Here is a 19,950-nt window from a genome sequence, read left to right as displayed (position 1 = left end):
TGAAATTCATCTCTTTTGGAAACAAGATTTTACTATCTTTTTAAAACTGTATCATGAAAGATACAGACCTGAAAAAGAATAAACAATCATACACAAGGCATAGACATCACACAGAGTAATTCAGACATTTTATAAAGAGATTTCAAAAAGTACCTAAAATAGTGATATTTTAGTATAAAATTTCAATAATAAAATATTGCTCATAATAAATAAGAAAACATGAGTTTCATTAATACTGTTCTCCTCTTAAAGCTTTCTTGAATGTAACATGATCAGACCTGATGAAAATTCAAATTCATATTTTTCCTTTGTATGCAGGTGTACAGGCTTCAGGTCATTCTTTGTTAGAAACGATTTTATTAACAACAAAACACAGAATTCATTTCAAGGCTCATGCGTAGTTATGGACAAAAAAAAAAAATATCCCTAAGCGTGAATAAACCTTATTACAGTTGATTTTAATACCTAAAATATTTGCCTTTTTTGTTAAAACCAAAGTGGAATAAGACTTCTCATGGATTATGAATGCAAAGAGAAAGCTGCTCAAGTTTCCTCAAAAGCTTCTAAATATCTGTGCAGCTGCACAAAGCCGTTAGGGAAAGTTGGGTCTATAGGGGGACAGGAGTTGTGTCCCTTTATATGGGGACATTTGATTTCATCCCGGCTCGTCCCATCTGTAGACACGGCAGTTTGGAGTAGTTCTTTAGCAGCTGCTCAATAGCAATGTGACGGACGTTGAGCTCCGAGGCCAGAGAATCCTTCTCCTGGACTTGCTGCGTCAGCTCTTCAAACACATCTGCAAGAACATCATCAGGTTAATGCGCTTGGCTCCCGTACTTTGACAGAGTTAAGAAGCAATGTTGTGTATTACAAGGGAAGAGGCCCACACATTTAAGTGGGCTCATGCGCAAGTTCACCACTTTTTCTGATTCCAGCACAGCCTGGTGTAGGCACTGCAAACTGAACAGGATCACCAGGTTATGGTTTTAGGTGATCTGAGACAAGATGTATCAGTTTACAACTTGAAGTTGAATCTGACTCTACCAGACACAGAATAGCCAGCAGGAGCAGGGAAGGGATAGTGGTCCTGTACTTGACACTTGTGAGGCCACATCTTGAATCCCGTGTTCAGTTTTGGGCCTCTCACAAGAAAGACATCGAGGTGCTGTCCAGAGAAGGGCAACAAAACTGGTGAAGGAGCAGCTGAGGAAACTGGGGTTGTTCATCCTAGAGAAAAGGAGGTGAGGGGAGACTCTCTTGCTCTCTACAACTACCTGAAAGGAGGTTGCAGTGAGGTGGAGGTTAGCCTCTTCTCTCAAGTAACAAGCAGTAAGACAAGATATAGCCTCAAGTTGCACCAGTGGAGGTTCAGACTGGATATGAGGAAAAAATTCCTCACTGAAAAGGTTATAAAACATTGGAACAGGCTGCCCAGGGAAGTGGTTGAGACACCACTTCTGGAGGCATTTAAACGACATGCAGATGTGGTGCTTAGGGACGTAGTTTAGTGGTGGGCTTGGTGGTGCTAAGTTAACAGTTGGACTCAATTTTAAAGTCTTCTCCAACATAAAAGATTCTATAATTCTAGCCAAAAAAATTAAAGAAAAATACTGTAGTTTTCAAGTGCCAGTTTGCAACACTCAAAGAGGTTACAAAATAAAAGGACACAGAAGTTTCTTGTTTTATGTGGAAACATGATTATAGAGAAACTTCACTTCAAAACTTAACTGTTAGGAAAGCCATCACAATTTCTTTTTTTCATCAAGGTTTTCTTCATTACAAAGCAACACACCCCCAAAACAAAAAGTACTGAAAAATTCTCACCCTGGATTTGCTTGAGCAGTTTTTCATTAAGTTGCTTTAACTCTGCAGGAGTCATCACAGTCACTGTAACAATAAAATCTGTTATTATTACAGACATCACATAAGCAAGTATCTCTAGGCAGACTCCCATTTCTCCAGTTGTCATCATCTGCATCCTAATATAATCAGCAAATGTATGGCAGTAAGTCAGAGGCAACATTATGTATCAGTCATCTGTGGAAAGTTTGAAAACTCTGTTTTATACTGACATAGACAAGGATTTATTCCATCAGAAAGCCCCCTCTTCAGTGTCAAAAAACTGGAAACTCAGGCACTTCAAACAGTAGTGTCTAGCATCAGAATTGCTTGTAAACTGCTCCACACATTTAAATACTTTACCTTCCTCTACCTGCAAAACATAATTTCCATGGTGTAACCTCTGCAAATACATGTTTAACTGCAGGCAAGTGGAGGATTCTGAGGTAAGTCTTGCTACATTTGCAAGCCCACAGGAAACAGCTTCCTGACAGAATTTTCATCAGGCAGCTGCTTCGGCTATCAAGTTTTGGGCTTTAGCCATAAATAGGTAATGTATACAGTTCTCACTGAGTACCTCAGTGACAGACGATGCATTAGAAAACCCAACAAAAAGATCTTAGTTCGATACAAAGACCGACATAGAAAAGCAGATTTACTTTTCACTTTCCTGTGCTATGTTCCTAGTGAGAACTAAAAAAATCCTCTGCAACATTCAAAAGCCCTTCTATGTCTCAGGTTACATTTACATTGATTATCCTCACAGAAAATATATATTAAATCTCAGAGGAAGGACTAGTGAAAGTATTCTACACTGCCCTCGATCAACAGCAGCAAGAAGGGAAATGCTTGCCTGCTTCCTAGAAATCCCTCAAGCCAGCAGTGGTGGGCACAGGTTGGTGCTGTGCCTGTGACTGAAACACCCTCAGCAGCACAGTGAAAAGTGACAATCCTAATCACTGTGGGAGGACACAGGGTACCGAAACAAGCTTTAAGACCTTGTAATTTTTAAATATCGTTTTTAAACAATGATGCAGCTTAAAGCTCTCACTGCCTATTTGAGAAAAACCTAGGCTGCAATTGCACAGCTTTTGTTCAAAGATTCTGCAGTGCAAGGGGATTCTACACTGAATTTAAAGCCTAAGTCCTGAAAAGGATGGTTTTTTACCTACTCACAGGACTCATTTGACTATCTTAAGCCTTCTTTTTCAAACTTTCAACTGCCAGTATTGCCAAACCAAAGACAGTGGCAATAGCTAAGATAACCTACTTGTTGCTCAAAACATAAGGGCCCCTTAAAAGTGGAACAGATTTGCCATTCTCCTCCACCAGCCAGGTACAGCGGTGCTCCTTCCTATCTCTCGCTATCAAAACTCAGGATTCCTTTCTTCCATCTTACTACCCTCTAAACTCCATGAAAACCCTGACTGGATTTAATCTAGTAATTGACAGCTTTATAAAAATGTCAACATTTTTTCGCCCGTTTTATACCCATCAGTATGATGTTACTTCCCATTTCTCCACTATTTTCATCCGTGTTTCATCAGCTGTAACAGGTACGCAAGTTCATACGTTTTGTGCGTATGTATTAGGCCAGGACTGTTTCATGTCATATAATTCTGACACAGAATGGAAAGGGAGAAGGAACAGAGTATCAAATTTAAGTGATAAAATATTATTCTATCCATAGCTGAGGTAAACTATAAATAAATACTGACCAAGCTATTTATAGTTACATTACCAGTAGTTTTTTTAGTAGACTGCTATGTTGTTACAGTGAAGGTACTGCATTAAGAAGGTACCTAATTCTAGCGATAAAGTGTAAGTTTTCCTCTAAAATACAAACTTTATATAACTAGAGTCTCCAAATTAATGTCTTTTAAAGCTAAATACTGCAAAAATATTAAATAAATACTTATAATAGAAAGCAAAAATGCCTCAAAAGTGCATTATGCAGTCGTAACACAAGAAATAAATCTGTGACCATGCTAACTTCACTAACTTCAGTTAGATAACCCCCATAAACCAGGTCAAGCTTTCATAATTCCTGTTAACTGCTGTCCTGATTTATGTAATCCCAATTTATGACTCCAGAGGACAGGTGGTCAAATAGAACAGCACATCTGTTTTGATTTATGGCTTTAGGACTACTAATTTGCTAAAAATGCAAGACGAAGCATCATAGAGCAATTAAATCCTTTCGTAAAGAATGAGAAACGACTGAACTTAAAGGACAGGTTTGTTAGCTTGGTAAAAAAAACAAAAAAAGGAGCCTAAAGAAATCAATTCCAACTTTTTACAGTACCTCTCCTCTTTCTCACCCTACCTGCTGACATTCCCAATTCCATTATTACCTTGCTTTTCACCACCTAATCTTCCACTTACTATTTTTTTGTCTTCTTTCTCATTTTTTTTTGAAATTCAGAAACCACCTACAATTACTTTCCTCATCTACAAAAGCAAGAGTGAGTGCTCTGCTCAGAGCAGCTCTGCACAACAGAACTCAAGGCACCACACAAGTTCTTCAGGAGCTCCACAGGCAGGGCTGTGCAACTGCCAGGACTGATGTACTGAAGTGACAGCAATCAACTGCAACAGTAACTTTTTTTGTAAGCTAGCCATGTTCCCTATCACATCCGATATAACTAACAGGAAAAACAAACCAAAAAACACCAAAACATAAAAAAGCCAATCAAAGCCCTTGCACCAAGCAAACCTGCCACACTATTTGCTTAGCCATGTAGCCTTTATCTTCACAGATTTTACAGTAACTCCAAACTGTTAAGAGCTGGAGATCAGGATGTGAATTCATGCCTGTGAAGGCATTAAGTGGTCAAGAGATATTTCAAGAATGCTTGCTAGGTTGCACATAAAGAGACAAATACTTACGTTCTTCCCTGCTGTACTGAGGATGCCTCCTACGAACACTGGTAAGTGAATCACTTTGGGCTTTCTCGGCTTTCTGGACTTGTTTGTGATTAGGCCACAACACACTGCTGCAACAGAAGGTAGCACCTGTTTCTTGTAACACACCAAGTCCGAAATCAGTGGATTCTCTTTGTTCCAAAAGAGTTTGTGAGCAGCTTGAGATGCCTCCAGAATTCCCATCTATCCATTTTGCAGAGTACCTTGGTACTGGGGAGTCAAACTGTGGGAGTAATTTTCTATCAGTCTGGTGCCTGAAGTTAAAAAGCTGATGTTGGGATGTTTTTGAGCTTTCGGGATCAGAGTCTAAATCCTTGTTTTGTGCGTACTGTATGATCCAGTTAATCTTCTTGCTCAAGATATTTTTTACTTCTGCATATGGACTTTTAGAGAGTTTTGATCGTGGACAGTCCTGATTTGCTATTAAGTGGAACTTTTCAAAGCAGTCTCTGTGTCCCCTTATAGATCTTGTATGTAGAAGATCTGACTTTGGTACTCCTGTAAAGACACAACAGGAAAAAGTTTACTTATCGTATACTCAAGTAATTCTTCAAAATCTGTACTCATAAGCAACCAAGAAAACAAAAGCTTAACTGATGCTTTCCTATTAACAATGTAATCGCTTAAGTAATCAAGTATATATGTGATGCTCCAGAATCTTTGAAATTCCACTCAGTCCTGAGTCCTTAGCATAAAAAGTGTTTTACACATGGTAATCTCTAGTGCAGGATTTACATATTAACTGCACCTGCCTCTTGGATGATAATGCAGATGAAGCAAACTGCTAACTCTCTGCACATTGCGTCATACCTACACACATATGTATAAACTGTAGAATTAAAATAATCCCAACTATATATCACAAAGTTCTATAGAGCAATACTGAAAAGCATTTTGAGAGTAGTCATCAATGTTCCTCCTATCTTCTATGGGTAACGTTACAAGCTGTCTGCTCAACAAGTACTGCAGTGCGTGCACTTGTGTCATCTAAGCGGTGAAACACAATTCAGACTTCAGTCTCAGTTTATTATTTTTCATCAGTATCTGCCTATAGTCTATATAGAGAAGCAGGTTCTAATACTGTTGATACTTCCACATTAAACTGTTCTTAACTTCATGCAAGATGCTTATTCTCTTTGCTTGTCGCCCTTCCTTCAAAGACTATTCAAATAGCTACAGCAGGTAACTTAACTCAAACCTCAGAGTAATTGATTGTGATTGACATGTTAAAAAGGAACACAATCTGTGAAGATCTGCAGTTGGTGAGTGAACATAGATGGTAGGAGAAATTACTGTTTCAGAAAGTTAGTAGTACTCCAGTAGCAAATTACTTTCCGCAACTTCAGTGGATAATTTTTTCTTCGGATTCACCTACGCAATAGATTCAGTATCCAAGTTCAGAACACTGAATAGTTCGACATTTGTCTCTCAGGATGTCACTTGTGAGGTTCCCAACAGAATAAAAAACAATTTTGTCAAACAAGTTCCTCACTGCAAATAAATTACACACCTATGAACTGCTGGTTGAAAGTGCTTAACGCTTACTAGAGCAAAAAAATTTAAATCAACATATGATAACATAATTTGATCTTTGAAACTAGGTGACACGAACCAAGCTGCAGGCATTTTACCTTTCAGCACAAAAGGAAGTATATAAAAGTGCTTAAACTAAAAGAAAAAACATGAAAAGCAACAGGGAACAAAATCTGGTAATACAGACTGTAACAAGCACTTAGCATAAAGCCATGTTACAAGAATTCTTAGTTATACCTTCTTAAATTCTTGCAATAAACTTTAAGCTCCCCGTCCCAAATGATTAACAAATGATAAGCTGATTACTTAAGTGACTAAATTCTCCAAAATCCCAAATCCAAGCTACAAAAGTAAAATTCTTAGCATGAAACTAGCAAAAACAAATCCAAGCACTTAATTCTGATTATCTCACTTGCTGGTAACTGGCATTTCAAGTTGAGAAGTTCCCACACCAAGGGTAGTCATGACAAATTTTTACTTTCCACTCTTTGGGCAGTGTTGAAACTCAAAAGCATTATCATTCTGGTCCAGTTTGTAAGAGCATACACAAAATTTATGGGGCAAAATGACAAGGAGAGTGGAAAACACAAGAGGAGAGCAGTGGAACTTATTTTGTTCACAGCAGCAGGGGAGGATGGTAAGGTCATGAAAACACACTGCTCCTGTCCATGAACTAAGTGTCAGAACAAACGAAAAGCACACCCCAATCAGAGGCATCTTTTAAGAAGGAAGTTCCCAAGCAAAGACCGAAAACACATGTTGTCTTCATGGGAAGAGAATCAAAATTCTCACTCTATACTCAAAATAGCTTTCAAGCTCTTTCAGCAAACAGACATTCCCTAACTTTTTTTAAGCTCTACATTATCTACTGCCTGCTTGCAATGCTATTTTTCCTCTCTATCTTTACAGACACTTAAAAATCCCAAAACAAACATTTCTAGTAAAAACACGGAAAGACAAGTCACTTGTTTTTGTGGCTTACCAGTACAATTAAACATAGCGAGTCTGCTTAACTCAAGTAGCATGACAGAAACCCTCAAATCTTTAAGGCATCAACGTCAGCTGAAGTTATAAGGCTTATATTCACAACACTGCAACCCTACGAAAGCAGATTGATTTGTTCAACACTATTTGCTTTACCTGAGTAATCCTTCAACAGGCTCTGCTGATGCTTGCAGTGCTTTCTTTTACCTACAGAAAACATTATCAGATTGGCTGAGAAACAAGTTTTACACAATTTTCTATACAATATGGCTCAGGAATCCACCTAACAATTTGACCTTAAGATGAATGAACGAAGTCAACACCTTCTGATCATAGGACAGAGCAGTCCTGTCCAAAGCAAATACTTGAAGATTTGGTGAAGAAGGAAGAGAACTGCAGAAAGCACAGCTAGTAAATCTAGGAGAAATGCAGTTTTGTACAGATTGTTTCTAGTTTGTGGCTCTTAATAGGTACTAACATCTGTTTTGCTCTCAGGGTACCAATCATCTCCCAACTAAGAAAAAAAATACATAAAATCAAACATACCTACCATTTTCACTTTATCCCCAAACTAGAAAAGGAACTACTGCACTGTTTCTATTAAAAACAGAAAAACCGAACCTTGCAAGTTTAATTAAGTATTCCCAGAGCTGGTTATAGAGGCATTGCCTAGAACCATTTTTGTTATTTCAAAAGGCTAAGTTTTGCTATTTATATGCCACATATTAACCATAATGTCACTATTTCTGAGCACAGAGCAAGCTATTATGAAATATGCCCAGTTTAGAAGAATAAACATTCCTCCCCAACCAGAATTTGCATCCTTCCTCATCTCTTACTCTACTGAAAAAAAAAAAAACAAAACCAAAATACTTTTCAACACATAAGAACAATACAGGAACAGAAAATGTACAAAATTAAACCATTTTTCTACAGAATTGCTAAGAGACTTGCTTCAGCTTTCACATATCTGTAACAAACATATGCAAAGAAAAAACATGCCCAAATCCAAACCACCCTGAAATCTTCCTTTTGTACTGAGGCTACAATTAGTCCTTTCCTATACAGAGGACGTGAATAACATCAGCCTCCAACCTTCTGGAACTGCACTCCAAGAGCAGGGCATTCACAGCAGCTGCTGTGCCAGCACAAACCAGTAACAACATAGTCTTACAGCAAGTAAGAGAACATTTCTTTGACACAATTCCCTCTGTTATAGGCAATACCATCAACCTTTATGAGGCAGAAAAGACGCCTTTCTTTTTGGTAAGATTTAATAGTCCCCTCAAATTACTTAATTTTTTTTTTCATCACAGCTGCAGAAAAATCTATCAGCTGGTAAACTGGCATGGATCACACATGGACGATTCCGTTTTAGATGACCCATTATTCAGCACTATACCCAAAGAGATGAATAAAGCAAGGTAAGACTTCTGCACAGTACAAGAAGTAATACTGTGATTTTGATGAACAGCTATTGTCAGTTCTGGGAGTTTTCAGAGCGTTTGAGTTCTGTCTCAACATTCCTGCTTGCTAACATCCATTTCACCATTTTTAATTTTTGGCTGTTTATTCAAGTCAGCAATCACACAACCATCAATAATTTTTCCTCCTACATTTGTAGGTATGTGTACATATGTCCCTTGTCTTACTTTTCAAGGACAGGATTGCAGACAATGCCCAAGTATGTCCTACCCTTTATATTTATTTTTTCAGAGAAGGAAAAAGAACTGCAAAAAGCCCACATCCATGCAGAGCAGGCAAGTTTCATCTGCAGGGAAAAAAACCCACCAAAATTTAAGTAACATCTAGAAGACTATATCTAACTAAAGACAGCAAACGCTAGTAGGAAAAAAGTTCACTCCAGAGACCATTCCTCAAGTGAACAATAGTAAGTGTTTACCATTCATTATTTATTTCTGATTCTGGTAACTCCTGTGTCCTAGATGAAATACGAATGGTGTCACTTTACTCAGAAATATCTTTGTAGGTTGAGCACTTGTAAGAATGAGGCTATTTGTTTAATAGCTTAGTATTTAGGCAAAAAAACCTCGCCAAAATACTGAATATTTCAATTTGTAAACTATGCAAGGCAGAAACTCTTCCTCCATACTGGTAGTTTTCAGCACACTGGGTCCTAATTCACTCCTGCAAAATAATTTTGAAAATGAATGATGACCAATCAGGCAATTTGTAAAGCAGTATCCATTTTGTAACTTCTAGTTAATCATAAGCGCAAAGCAGTGGAGAGTAGGAAGAATATTTACCATACAACCAGGTGTGTAATTGCATCTCAATAAATTCTACAAATAAATTTCAAGCATTTGTACTTGAAAGTAAATCAGTTTCCACCAGACTAAAGTTCTGGATTTTGGGGGGTAGGTTTTTTCTTTTTTCTTCCTGAAGGGGAAAAGTCTACAATGCCTGTATTTCTGCCTTTCCAATTGATTCACTGAGAACTATGGATAACTTTTCTTCATGATAAAAGATACAAAACTAAACTGAAATGTTTGGTCACACTTAAAAAGCTGGCTACAATAGCTGTCGTATTTGGAGATTATAATAAACAAGTTAAATTCAAAAGGAATTACAAGACTACTCCACATCCCTTCACAAACAAATATTTTAATTTTTTTAAAAAGTGATTATTAGCCTGCATGTTTATCTTCCACTGTGGTTTCCCCCTCCCATTTGTTTGTTATACTTTAAAAAACTACCAAACTTCTTATTTGGTCTTTCAGCTCCATCAGTTGGAAATAATGTTAAAGAATGCCTGGATACCCTTCTTAACAATTTATAATGCAATGCTCAAAACTAATTGTTTTTGCAATGGTGAACAGCTTGAGCACCTGAAGAGGAAAAAAAACCACAGAATTTGAGTGAACTAAACAAGAATACTTGTAGACACATGAATAGTAAATTACAAGTTTGCACTACAACATTAAAGCCTTATTAAAATCTCTTTAAAGACTTCACAAATACTTATGGGCAAGATTATACTGAGCACAGAGAAAGGGAAAGAAAAGCTGCATTCTCAGCATAAGACAGCCAGCCACTACACATACAGCTTGCACAAATGCGTAAAATATATGTGGTTATGTCCTGGCTTGAGCTAAACAGAACCAAATCTGTTCAGGGATTTTACTTTTCAGCTCAGTTTCTTCTAAGAGGCTGCATTTTCTGAAGTTAGCAGCATGTTTTGTCTGGGATTGGTATGCAGAAAGGCTCTTGCTGATACTTACTCCTCTAGTGACCAAGGCCACTGCTGGCTCTTGTGTGCCACGCTGGGGGTGCCGGGTAGTGAGAGGGGTCACAAGGAACTAAAAGGTTGCACCTCTGGGGGGTAATAGACAGGACAGGTGACCAATGAGAGTATTCCATCCCATATACGTCATACATAGTATAAAACTAAGGGGTCACAAGGATTTAGGTCTCTTTTCTTCAATGGCTGGCATCCAGGGAGGACTCTGTCTGACTTTCTGCCTTTGATCCCGATCCTGAGTTCCCAAATCCAGGTCCCATATCCAGTTCCCGGCTGCTGCTGCTGAGCCTGGGGCTTCCCGCTCTGCAGCATCAGTGGGTATTGCTATCGGGTGGAGAGGAGCTGGGTTTGATATCAGATCTATAGATACTCTCGTATCTAGTTCTTTATTTCTATTATTTCTTTTATTAGTTCTTTTATTACTGTTTTATGAAAGCTGCTTTAGTTTTTTTTCCTAATCGTAAGTCTCTCTGCCTCATTCCCTTCTCCTTCCTGTTTGGCTGAGGAGAAGGGGTTAGAGAGCATCTGTCAGTGTTCATTGGTCCACCCAGCCCTAACCCTTGACAGGTAGCTAAAGACAGTGAAAGCAGAGTGAACGCACTTCACAACACAAATTTTTATAGTACTGGCAACACGGGTGAAACTACCTGTTTCAGTCAGAGCACTTAGAAAAGGTCCATCTCTAGTTTTAGATAGTTGTGGAGAGAGCCTTCATAGCCAGTGAAGAATCACTTCTTAGCCAGAGTTCACCTCATCTTAAATGGTTATCTACAAAGATTTGCAGGACATTTAAGAAAGAGTCCTGGCTTTTGTTCTGAAATGTTCCAGCTGCTTCTCCCCTCAGCTGCTCACCTCTCACAAACAGTATTGCTGTGAAAATGGGGATATTTAACCAGCTCATGAACCAGCTCCTTAACATCTGCTAGTGTCCACTAGGAACACAAAGACCAAGTTAGGTCAGGTTTCGTTTACCTAGCATACAGGGCTGAGACCTGCAGAGAGGGAAATGCTTCACAAGATACTAAATGTTCATGCTTATCTGTTTTAAGTCACCACTGCGTATTAGTCTGCTTATTAAGAGTGCTGAAAAAGGGGGTTCTTATAATAGAAAAGCAGACTTGTTCAAAAGACATTAAATAAAACCAGTCTGCGATGACCAAAGACAGCAAGTCATCCATATGTCTAAATAACAAGGGGTGGGGAAAACTAGCGTTCTTCAGCTGTACAATTCTGCCAACACAGAAAAATGGCATCATTAGAGACATATATTTCCAATACATCCATCTGATAAGACTTAAAGCCAATTGCTACTTTTAAGTGTATGCACACTATTTCATTTGAGAGTTAAATCTTAGGTTTTATTAGATTGGCTAGAAGGAAAATGCCAGTGCCACTCATTAACTTTCAAACGCAGACACCTGGTAAAGACTAGACATTATCTTGTTCATAAAGTTCTCTCCTCACTTTCACATGACACAGCCAATGCATTCCACACATCAAGTGTGCACATAAATCATTTGTCACTGCATTTACATTAGTTCATCTGCATTTTAGCACATAGCAAAGACATATTATGTTAAGACAGAACTGAGATCCAATTGACTCTTACAATACAGTCTCAATATTCAGGCTCTCTATAAACTATTGACTAAGAAGAGCGTTTACGGTATTATACAAGCCAATACATTCTGATGAAAACTTTACTATAGGAAATACTAGGCTAAAGATGTCTCATACTCTGTAAGAAAAATCAATTAAACTGAGCTTGAACAGAGTGGAAGCCATGAGACAGTATTTCTGTAACATGGATGATGTCAGGTAGGTAATATTAACCACTCAATTAACTTGTTTGCATGTACAAACCGCCCACATCAACAAAAGAAAATTCAAGAATGTACTTTTAGAACCAGCCACACAGCTCTGAGTACATATAAGTGGTACTTATATGGCACTCAGAAGATTAAGAATAGCATCTCCAACTATGTTTGGAGTTGATTCCGAGTTAAGAGGTTTACTAGAAACTGCAGCTAGTTCCACAAGCCCATTCAAGTTTGCAGCAGTGAGTCATACCCTCAAACTGCAAATGTTACCTTGAAACAAGTCCTCGTCTGTCTAGTCTAAAGGGCAGTGATGAAACTTTTTTAGTTTTTGTTGCCAGAATAATTTATTTTACTGGTTATTATCTTATTAACACTGAAAAAAGTAAGTACATGGAAGATTTTGGAACAGAATACAATTAGAACAGTAGTTTCCAATCTCTTCAGCTACACTTTACAATCCATTTTATTTTAGTGAGTATTCTTACGTATGATGTAAGAAGAAGTCAAATTTGAGGACTTACTGCTTTTTACAACTAAACCACTTTTGGGGGGGGTAAAAAAAGATGAGCATAAAGAACACAGAATGAGGCTATTACACAAGATTTAGTAGACCTTAACAGAAAAAGCAGCTATTTGTTTGTAGCATCTTTGTCTCATTCTGGAGACTGGGATGCAGGAACCTGATGCTGAAATTGCCTCAAATGCTCTAAGTTTATCAGCACTTCAAAGGACTATGGAATTGTAGTTATATTACACCACCTGGGATACAGACCTTCATTTGCTATTCAGCTGTCCAACTTTAAGCAGAAATGGAAGCAAGCCAGGCTGCTTTGTCAGTTAGCATTCTCCAAGATGTTATCACAGTTAATAGCACCAGATAATCAAATGAGTAAATAAAAATTAGCAAAACCAATCAGATTTTCCCCTTATGGTTTTGTCTCTGTGTCATGGGCTTCAGTCTGATGGGGTTTTTTTTTGTGAAAAAAGTGGGGTTAGACTCACGCAAAACTTCGAGAGCCTCCCCCACCCCCAGGTAGGGTTGGCACTGCATATGGCAAGGGCCAGATCAATCGGCACCTCTGTGATCAAGGTGTTTAAGAGGTGACCCCATTGTTCTCTCTTTGTCTTCTGGTTTAGTCTTGTGTTGAGCTGCCTGGTCTTTAATGTTGGGGAGTTTTTCTGTTGGAGGAAGGGGAGGTGAGAGGAGAATAAAGGAACATTGCCCTGAGGTGAAAGGGGGAGAAGAGTCCCTGAGGAGAAGAAGCAGCTGCCAGAGCAGGACCTTTCCCTGGAGCCTCATGGTGGCTGAGATGGCAGGAAGGCGACTGCCTGCCAGCTGGACTGACAGCGGCGAGAACATCCAGCATGTATTGGTACGTGCAGAGCGCCATGCAAGAGGGGAGAGAGATGCGCATCTGGGTGGACGTGCCTGAAGCAACCTGTGGCCCCGACCGACTTGTGAGGAGGAAGAGGATTGCCTCCTGTGAGGTGGACATCAGGTGGCAGGAAGGAGACTGAGGGGCCCTCTTCCTCAAGGAGAAACACAGACACTTCTCATGGACAATAAGCAATGGCCAGATGGACTGCACCGCCCACCCCCTGCCCCCCTGGCACAGATAGGGGTGAAGGAGGTAACCGAGAAGATGGGAGGGGTGGGGAGGGAGTGAAGAGTATTTAAAACTGAGTCCTATTTATTGATGTATTCCTCTTACTTTCCTATCTCATAAACGGTGGTGGTGAATTAAATCTATGTTTTTCTCTGCAAGTCGCCCTGGTTCTTTACCCGTGATCTTAAACAGTTGATTATTACCCTCCCTGTCCTTAATCTCAAACCCCTGAGCATTTTTGGTTGAAACTGTCTCACTCCACATCACTGTGGAAATGGGTGTGAGGGGAGAAGTGAGCTGAAGACCATGGAGTTCTTTGTCCTAGTCGGCTTGAACCATGACACCATTATAAACCCTTGAATTTCAGGAAGCACAATTTTATAAATAATTCTGCATTAAGACATAAAACATCAGGTTAAGACAGACACATTACTCATGACAAATAACGTACAACTAAACCGTAATTATTACAGATTTTCAACTCTGAAAACTTCAGATACAGCATACAGATGTTTGAACAAACACATTCAGGTATTAAGTTCCTGAAACTGGGATTTCCACAACATTGTCCAGAGAATTGCAAAGCATGTGTTCACACAGGCCACATCTGTGTTGCACAACACATTCCCGTGTGAAGGTACCTGAACAAGCCCGAGCAGCACCAGAGGCAGCACAGCTGCTCAGCACACCAGGTGCCTCTGCTCACCCTGCGAAACATGGGCCAGGCAGTTACAGCCTCCTCACAAAAAAATCAAGAGCACAGCCTGGTATCCATAGAGCACCATGTTCTCATGTGGAAACTTTACAACTGGAGTTGCAAAGCAGCTCGTAGGGACATCATATTCAGGCAGAGGGGCTTGTTTTCTTGATACCTACACATACAGATAGGTTTTATGCATACACACACTTATGTTTCTGTGTGTTCATATATTTTTGTCCCTCCACCCTCCAGTTCTAACTGCGGATTTGTTGCTAGTATTATTTGCTACCAGAGATCAGTTAATAATATTCCCATATTATAATGAAATTAAATCAGAGACGAAATCTGTAACACACAACATATGATTTCCTCGCTTATGCAATCTAGTTACACATGAATTCAAAACGTTTCCTGTTTCAATCCACAGATTACTGTGACATCTACTCATGAAAACAAAACAGTACACAACAATCTCTGATGTTCACTTTGTCTGCACAAGACAAACAAAAAAATAACTTAAAATTCCAGCAGATCCACACCACCAGGATACTCTAAACCCTATCTAGAACCATGCAGGATCAGCTTCGTTTCTCACATATGAAATACTAAACTAACACTTTAAGTATTTTGTATATTAAGAATCACGTTAGCATTCTGACATCCTCTCGATAATGATCCTTCAGACACAAAATCTAGTTTTGCAATAAAGTATTTAGCTGTAGTTTAGTCCACTCAGCTTTCCCAAGCATGAATCCTCAAACTAAGCAAGCTAAAAGATCAAGTGCAAGAGGGACAAAAATATGGCTCTTTCAAGACACCCTAACCCCTGTTTAGACTGAAGATAGCACTACTAAACTCTCTTAAGAAAGCTACTCTTTCCTAGTCCTTCAAGAAAAGTTGATGACACATAGTAGGAGGAAGTTTAAACCTGCATGCTGACTTCTGTTCCTGTAAGCCCATTTCTCTTTTCTCCTCATTTTGCCCATATGCCTTCAGCCAACTACAAAGAAACAGACTCTGCGATACATATGAATCACTCCTGAACAAATTCTGTGACAAACTCCACAGCTGAACCCCAAGCTGCATTCAAACCACTGGTTCCTGTGAATTAACTAAACCTACTAAGAAACACCATCACTGAAATTAAATGATAAAATCTGGTATTAAAAAAAATATTATGGAGACATGGTTTCTTACTAAAAAAAGAGTTTATGACACAGTAACTGATTTCCTCATTCAGAAATTCAGCAGTTATTTAAGGCAGACCACAGATTAAGCTTTTTCTATAGTGGTATACTCTATAAAGGGCTGTAAGAAATATATATTTGAATTTTAAAAAAATATGTATCATTGTCAAGGTGTTGTCTGAACATAAGGGTTGCAAAAAAAAAAACAACCATCAGGAAGGTAAAGGCTGAAACACATCACAACACTGATCCAGGAAGATGTATCTTGAGTCATTATGGATGTGGATGGTCTCCGATTTGCTCATTTCTAATTACACATCTTACTTAACCAAGATGATCAACAATGTTACTATCTAGACACAAACAAACTTTTACTGCTCTTGAACTCACATATGTCATAAGACACAAAGATTCACTAACATTAAACTGTAATGTAATTAAGTGTTGCTACGTACATTACATTTCTTAGTGTTTTGCTTATATACCTTTGAGAATGGCTCTTTCAGAGGAGGTTCAGGTGGTTGGGCCTTGGGCCAGATCAGTTTCAAGTGCTTGGATTTACCACAGTTTTTTCCCCTCTGGCACAGAGGGGAAAAGAATCATTCTCAGGAGTTTTGTTAAAGCCCTAGAATACGACACCTTTTTAACAAAGGAAATTGGGAAATGTACTTCCAGAAATTTACATGGAGAAGGTAACAGGGTGCTGCAAACAGTGGGTGTACTTAAGCACGCTGCAAGATGCTGCGCTGTGACTAATAGCCTGCCTGTTCCTGACCAGCAGCTACTTCCTACTTCACTGAGGGAGAAGTTGTGCACGCACTTTAGCACTAAAAATGAGCAAGCCTTAAGCACTGTCCTAGCTGTTGCATGAATCTTTTTAGAATAGCGTTATTTCACTTCCTGCATTACTTAAAAATACAAGTATGTGTTTTAATTGCTTGGATCTCCAAATATGAGGTTAAATAAAAAGGCAATTATTGAGTGACATTTATTTTCAAGAGTATGACAGCACATCTACAGAGTTGATGCAACTTAAAGTTGATTCTGGACAACAAGTAGCTACACTATACTGTATCTGACCTTCATTAAAATATAAGCAGGATGTCACTAAGAAAACATCCAGTATAACATCTCATTAGTGAATTACCCATTTTATTTCCTACTCAGGGCTGCCAAATGATTGTTATTTTAGATGTGTATAAACCACAGCCTTTGTTACAGGAAAATACAGGAATGCAATAGATACATCAAAAGCAGGAACAGTGTGACCATGGGTATGGTAATGGGCTGGCTCATGCAGTAGAGTTCACCTAAAAGATTTCATAATGATTTTTTTACAGTCACATAGTCTCTGCCAACCTCAAGTCTCCTCTCCCTATAAAAGAAGTAACACTACCTCCTTTCCAAGTGGTACACAGAAGACAGAATATCAGAAATTGAGGTATTTCGATGCTATAGTGATGGAAGATATGCACTGTTGGAGCGAGTGCAGAAGAGGGCAACAAAGCTGGTGAAGGGCCTGGAGAACAGACCTTATGAGGAGCGATTGAGGGAGCTGGGACTGTCCAGTTTGACGAAGAGGAGGCTGAGGGGGGATCTCATCATGCTCTACAATTACTTGAAAGGACATTGTAGAGAGGTTGGTGCTGGTCTCTTCTCACAGGTAATGAACAGACTGCCTAGGGAGGTGGTTGAGTCGCCATCCCTGGATGTTTTCAAGTGTCATTTAGATGGGGTGTTGGGTGATGTGGTTTAGGGGTGAACTTGTAGTGTAGAGTTAATGGTTGGACTCGATGTTCCCAAGGGTCTTTTCCAACCTGAATTGTTCTATGATTCTATGATATTAATACATTTACTATGCAAAAGATTAAGAATATAATGGTTTATGTAATTTCAGGTGAGCTTTCATCACTATTCTGTTCAAGTAGCCTTCTTTTAAAACTAACTGAAAATTTAGATGATTATGCAGAGTAGCCTGCTGCACAAATCAAGTCTTTGCTATTATCAAGGCTACTTAGAGCTCTAGAAAAAAAAAAAAAAAAAAAGCTGCTCCAGCTTTTGTCAAGTGATATCCATAATGAGTAACTTTGACAAATCCACAGCTTATCTCAAGCAACAGAGCACAGAAGCAATCCAGCTTTTTTTAATGCATTTTTTTTATCTGTTTCAACTCTTCCAAAATAAAACTAGATATTGAATGTAATCTAAGTACTTAACTCTTATTATGGCAATATGATTTTTTTCTCATTTTAAAACCCAGAGAGGGAAACAACTCCACAATGAGAATAGTAAACGTATAATTTTAAAGCAGTAAGAAAACTCAAGCAGACCAATGGGTTCTTAGGTCAGATAGTTGCTCTAAGTTTTATCACAAAGCACAAATAGACAAGGATGTCTCTTCCAAACAAAGGCATGGAGCATGCAATTACTATTTAAGTAGGAAAGTACTGTTCAGATTAAAATCTAGTGCCTCTACTAGCAACAAGGACCTTAAAGCCACATTTTTAAAAAAAAAAAAAAAATCAAACCACAGTACTGAATCAGTATTTAATAGTGATTTTAACTTGCTAAAGCATTTTTCAGATTTCTGTAAGACAAAAAAAATAATAAAGTGTATTGCCTATACATGCACTGAAAGTCAGATGCATACTACAAACTGTAAGGAATACGTGTCCTTACAGCTCGCTACATTCCAGTTATATGCTTCTGGGGTTCAGAATCACTGGGTACAGTGCCCATACCTCATCACACTTTCCCCTGAGAAAGACTTGATCTTAACACCTTTAGTGTGCTCTCCTGTATATCAGAGATGCAGCAAGTCTTACTATTTGTCAACAGGAAATGGGACTATCCATATAATGGCATTAAGATCTTCCTATTCAATTGCCCCATACAAAAAAGAATTACTCTAGGCAGTCATGTCCACATACAGTTGGCAAATACCACTTTAACTGAAACAAAATCAAGCAACAATATCTATACTTTCAAAAACCCCTTAATTACTGCAAAAAAGGGAAATAACTAATCTTCTCATTCATACCCAACACTTGGTGCATACAGGAACAGCCACAAGATGGGTAAATGCTTTTGAAAAATAAGGTCTGAAATCCTAAAAATACCATTCTGGAGGGCAAAATGATATTAAAAATGGATAAAACTCCTACTTTATAATTTGTAAACTTCAAGAAGCTTTCAAAATGAACCCTGTTTTATGATTACATGTATTATCACCTTATGAAAACAAAAAGCAGTAATCCTGATTATCTCTAGTTAAAGTAAAATATCGATGTCCTTCCCCCAAAAAACCTATTATGCTTTAAAATTTGCAATTTATTTAAGTTTTATACACAGACCCCTCTAACCGTTGAATAAAACCATTGAATAAATGCAGAACATAAACTCCTTCTGATCTGAATTAACATCGGAGGTCTAACGCTAGAAAACTGGTTCACTGGAACGGGCTGCCCTAAGACGCTGTGGATGCCCCATCCCTGGGGGTGTTCAATGCCAGGCCGAATGAGGTTTTGAGCAGCCTAATCTAGAAGGAGGTGTCCCTGCCTATGGGACGAACTACATAATCTTTAAGGTCCTTTCCAACTCAAACCATTCTGCGATTCTATGATTCCAAGACAAATTCAAGCTCTTGAAAGGTGCATATATCTTTGCAACTAGAGAAGCAATTGCTACAACACCTCAGGCACCCACCTTTACTGCAAATGAGCTATTTAGGAACCTAACAGACTAGTTTGGCCAGTCAAGAAAACTGTGTAAATATACATGTTTTGAAACCTAACCCTTTCAGAAAGCTTTCAGAGAAGCTCAACTCGTGTTCTGCTCCAGGATAAGCAACCTGTGAGTGAAGTCTGCACAAGACGACTCCTATCAAAATGTTACCTTCGATGTTCAGCTCAAAACAAACATGGCAAAACGAAAGTGTTTCCTTCTCGGTCCCCAGCTTGCAGACGCTGCACACGTTGTCATCGTCCAAGTCGATGCTCACGAACTGCTCCTCGTTCATAGTGTCCTTGGCGGGGGGAAAAGGGGGTGACAAGGGACGGCACCGTTATTTCAGCCGCCCCCCAGGAGAGGAACC

General features: G+C 38.8%; 1 protein-coding gene across 1 annotated transcript; it reads right to left on the bottom strand.

Annotated features, from left to right (window-relative positions):
* Positions 1-584: 584 nt before the first annotated feature.
* LOC104279413 (chromosome unknown open reading frame, human C21orf91) lies at positions 585-19,882 on the bottom strand. The gene is made up of 4 exons (XM_009876688.1): positions 19,752-19,882; positions 4,729-5,262; positions 1,825-1,887; positions 585-796 (listed from the first exon to the last, which is right to left on the bottom strand). Exons 1-4 carry the CDS (start codon positions 19,873-19,875, stop codon positions 636-638), a joined length of 882 nt encoding a protein of 293 aa, XP_009874990.1. The 5' UTR covers positions 19,876-19,882; the 3' UTR covers positions 585-635.
* Between the last annotated feature and the right edge of the window lie 68 nt (positions 19,883-19,950).

This window comes from Apaloderma vittatum, unplaced genomic scaffold, assembly GCF_000703405.1.
Source record: "Apaloderma vittatum isolate BGI_N311 unplaced genomic scaffold, ASM70340v1 scaffold7329, whole genome shotgun sequence".
Lineage (NCBI taxonomy): Eukaryota > Metazoa > Chordata > Aves > Trogoniformes > Trogonidae > Apaloderma > Apaloderma vittatum.
The sequence above is the reverse complement of the archived record's forward strand: the minus strand, read 5'-3'. Positions and strand labels throughout refer to the sequence as shown.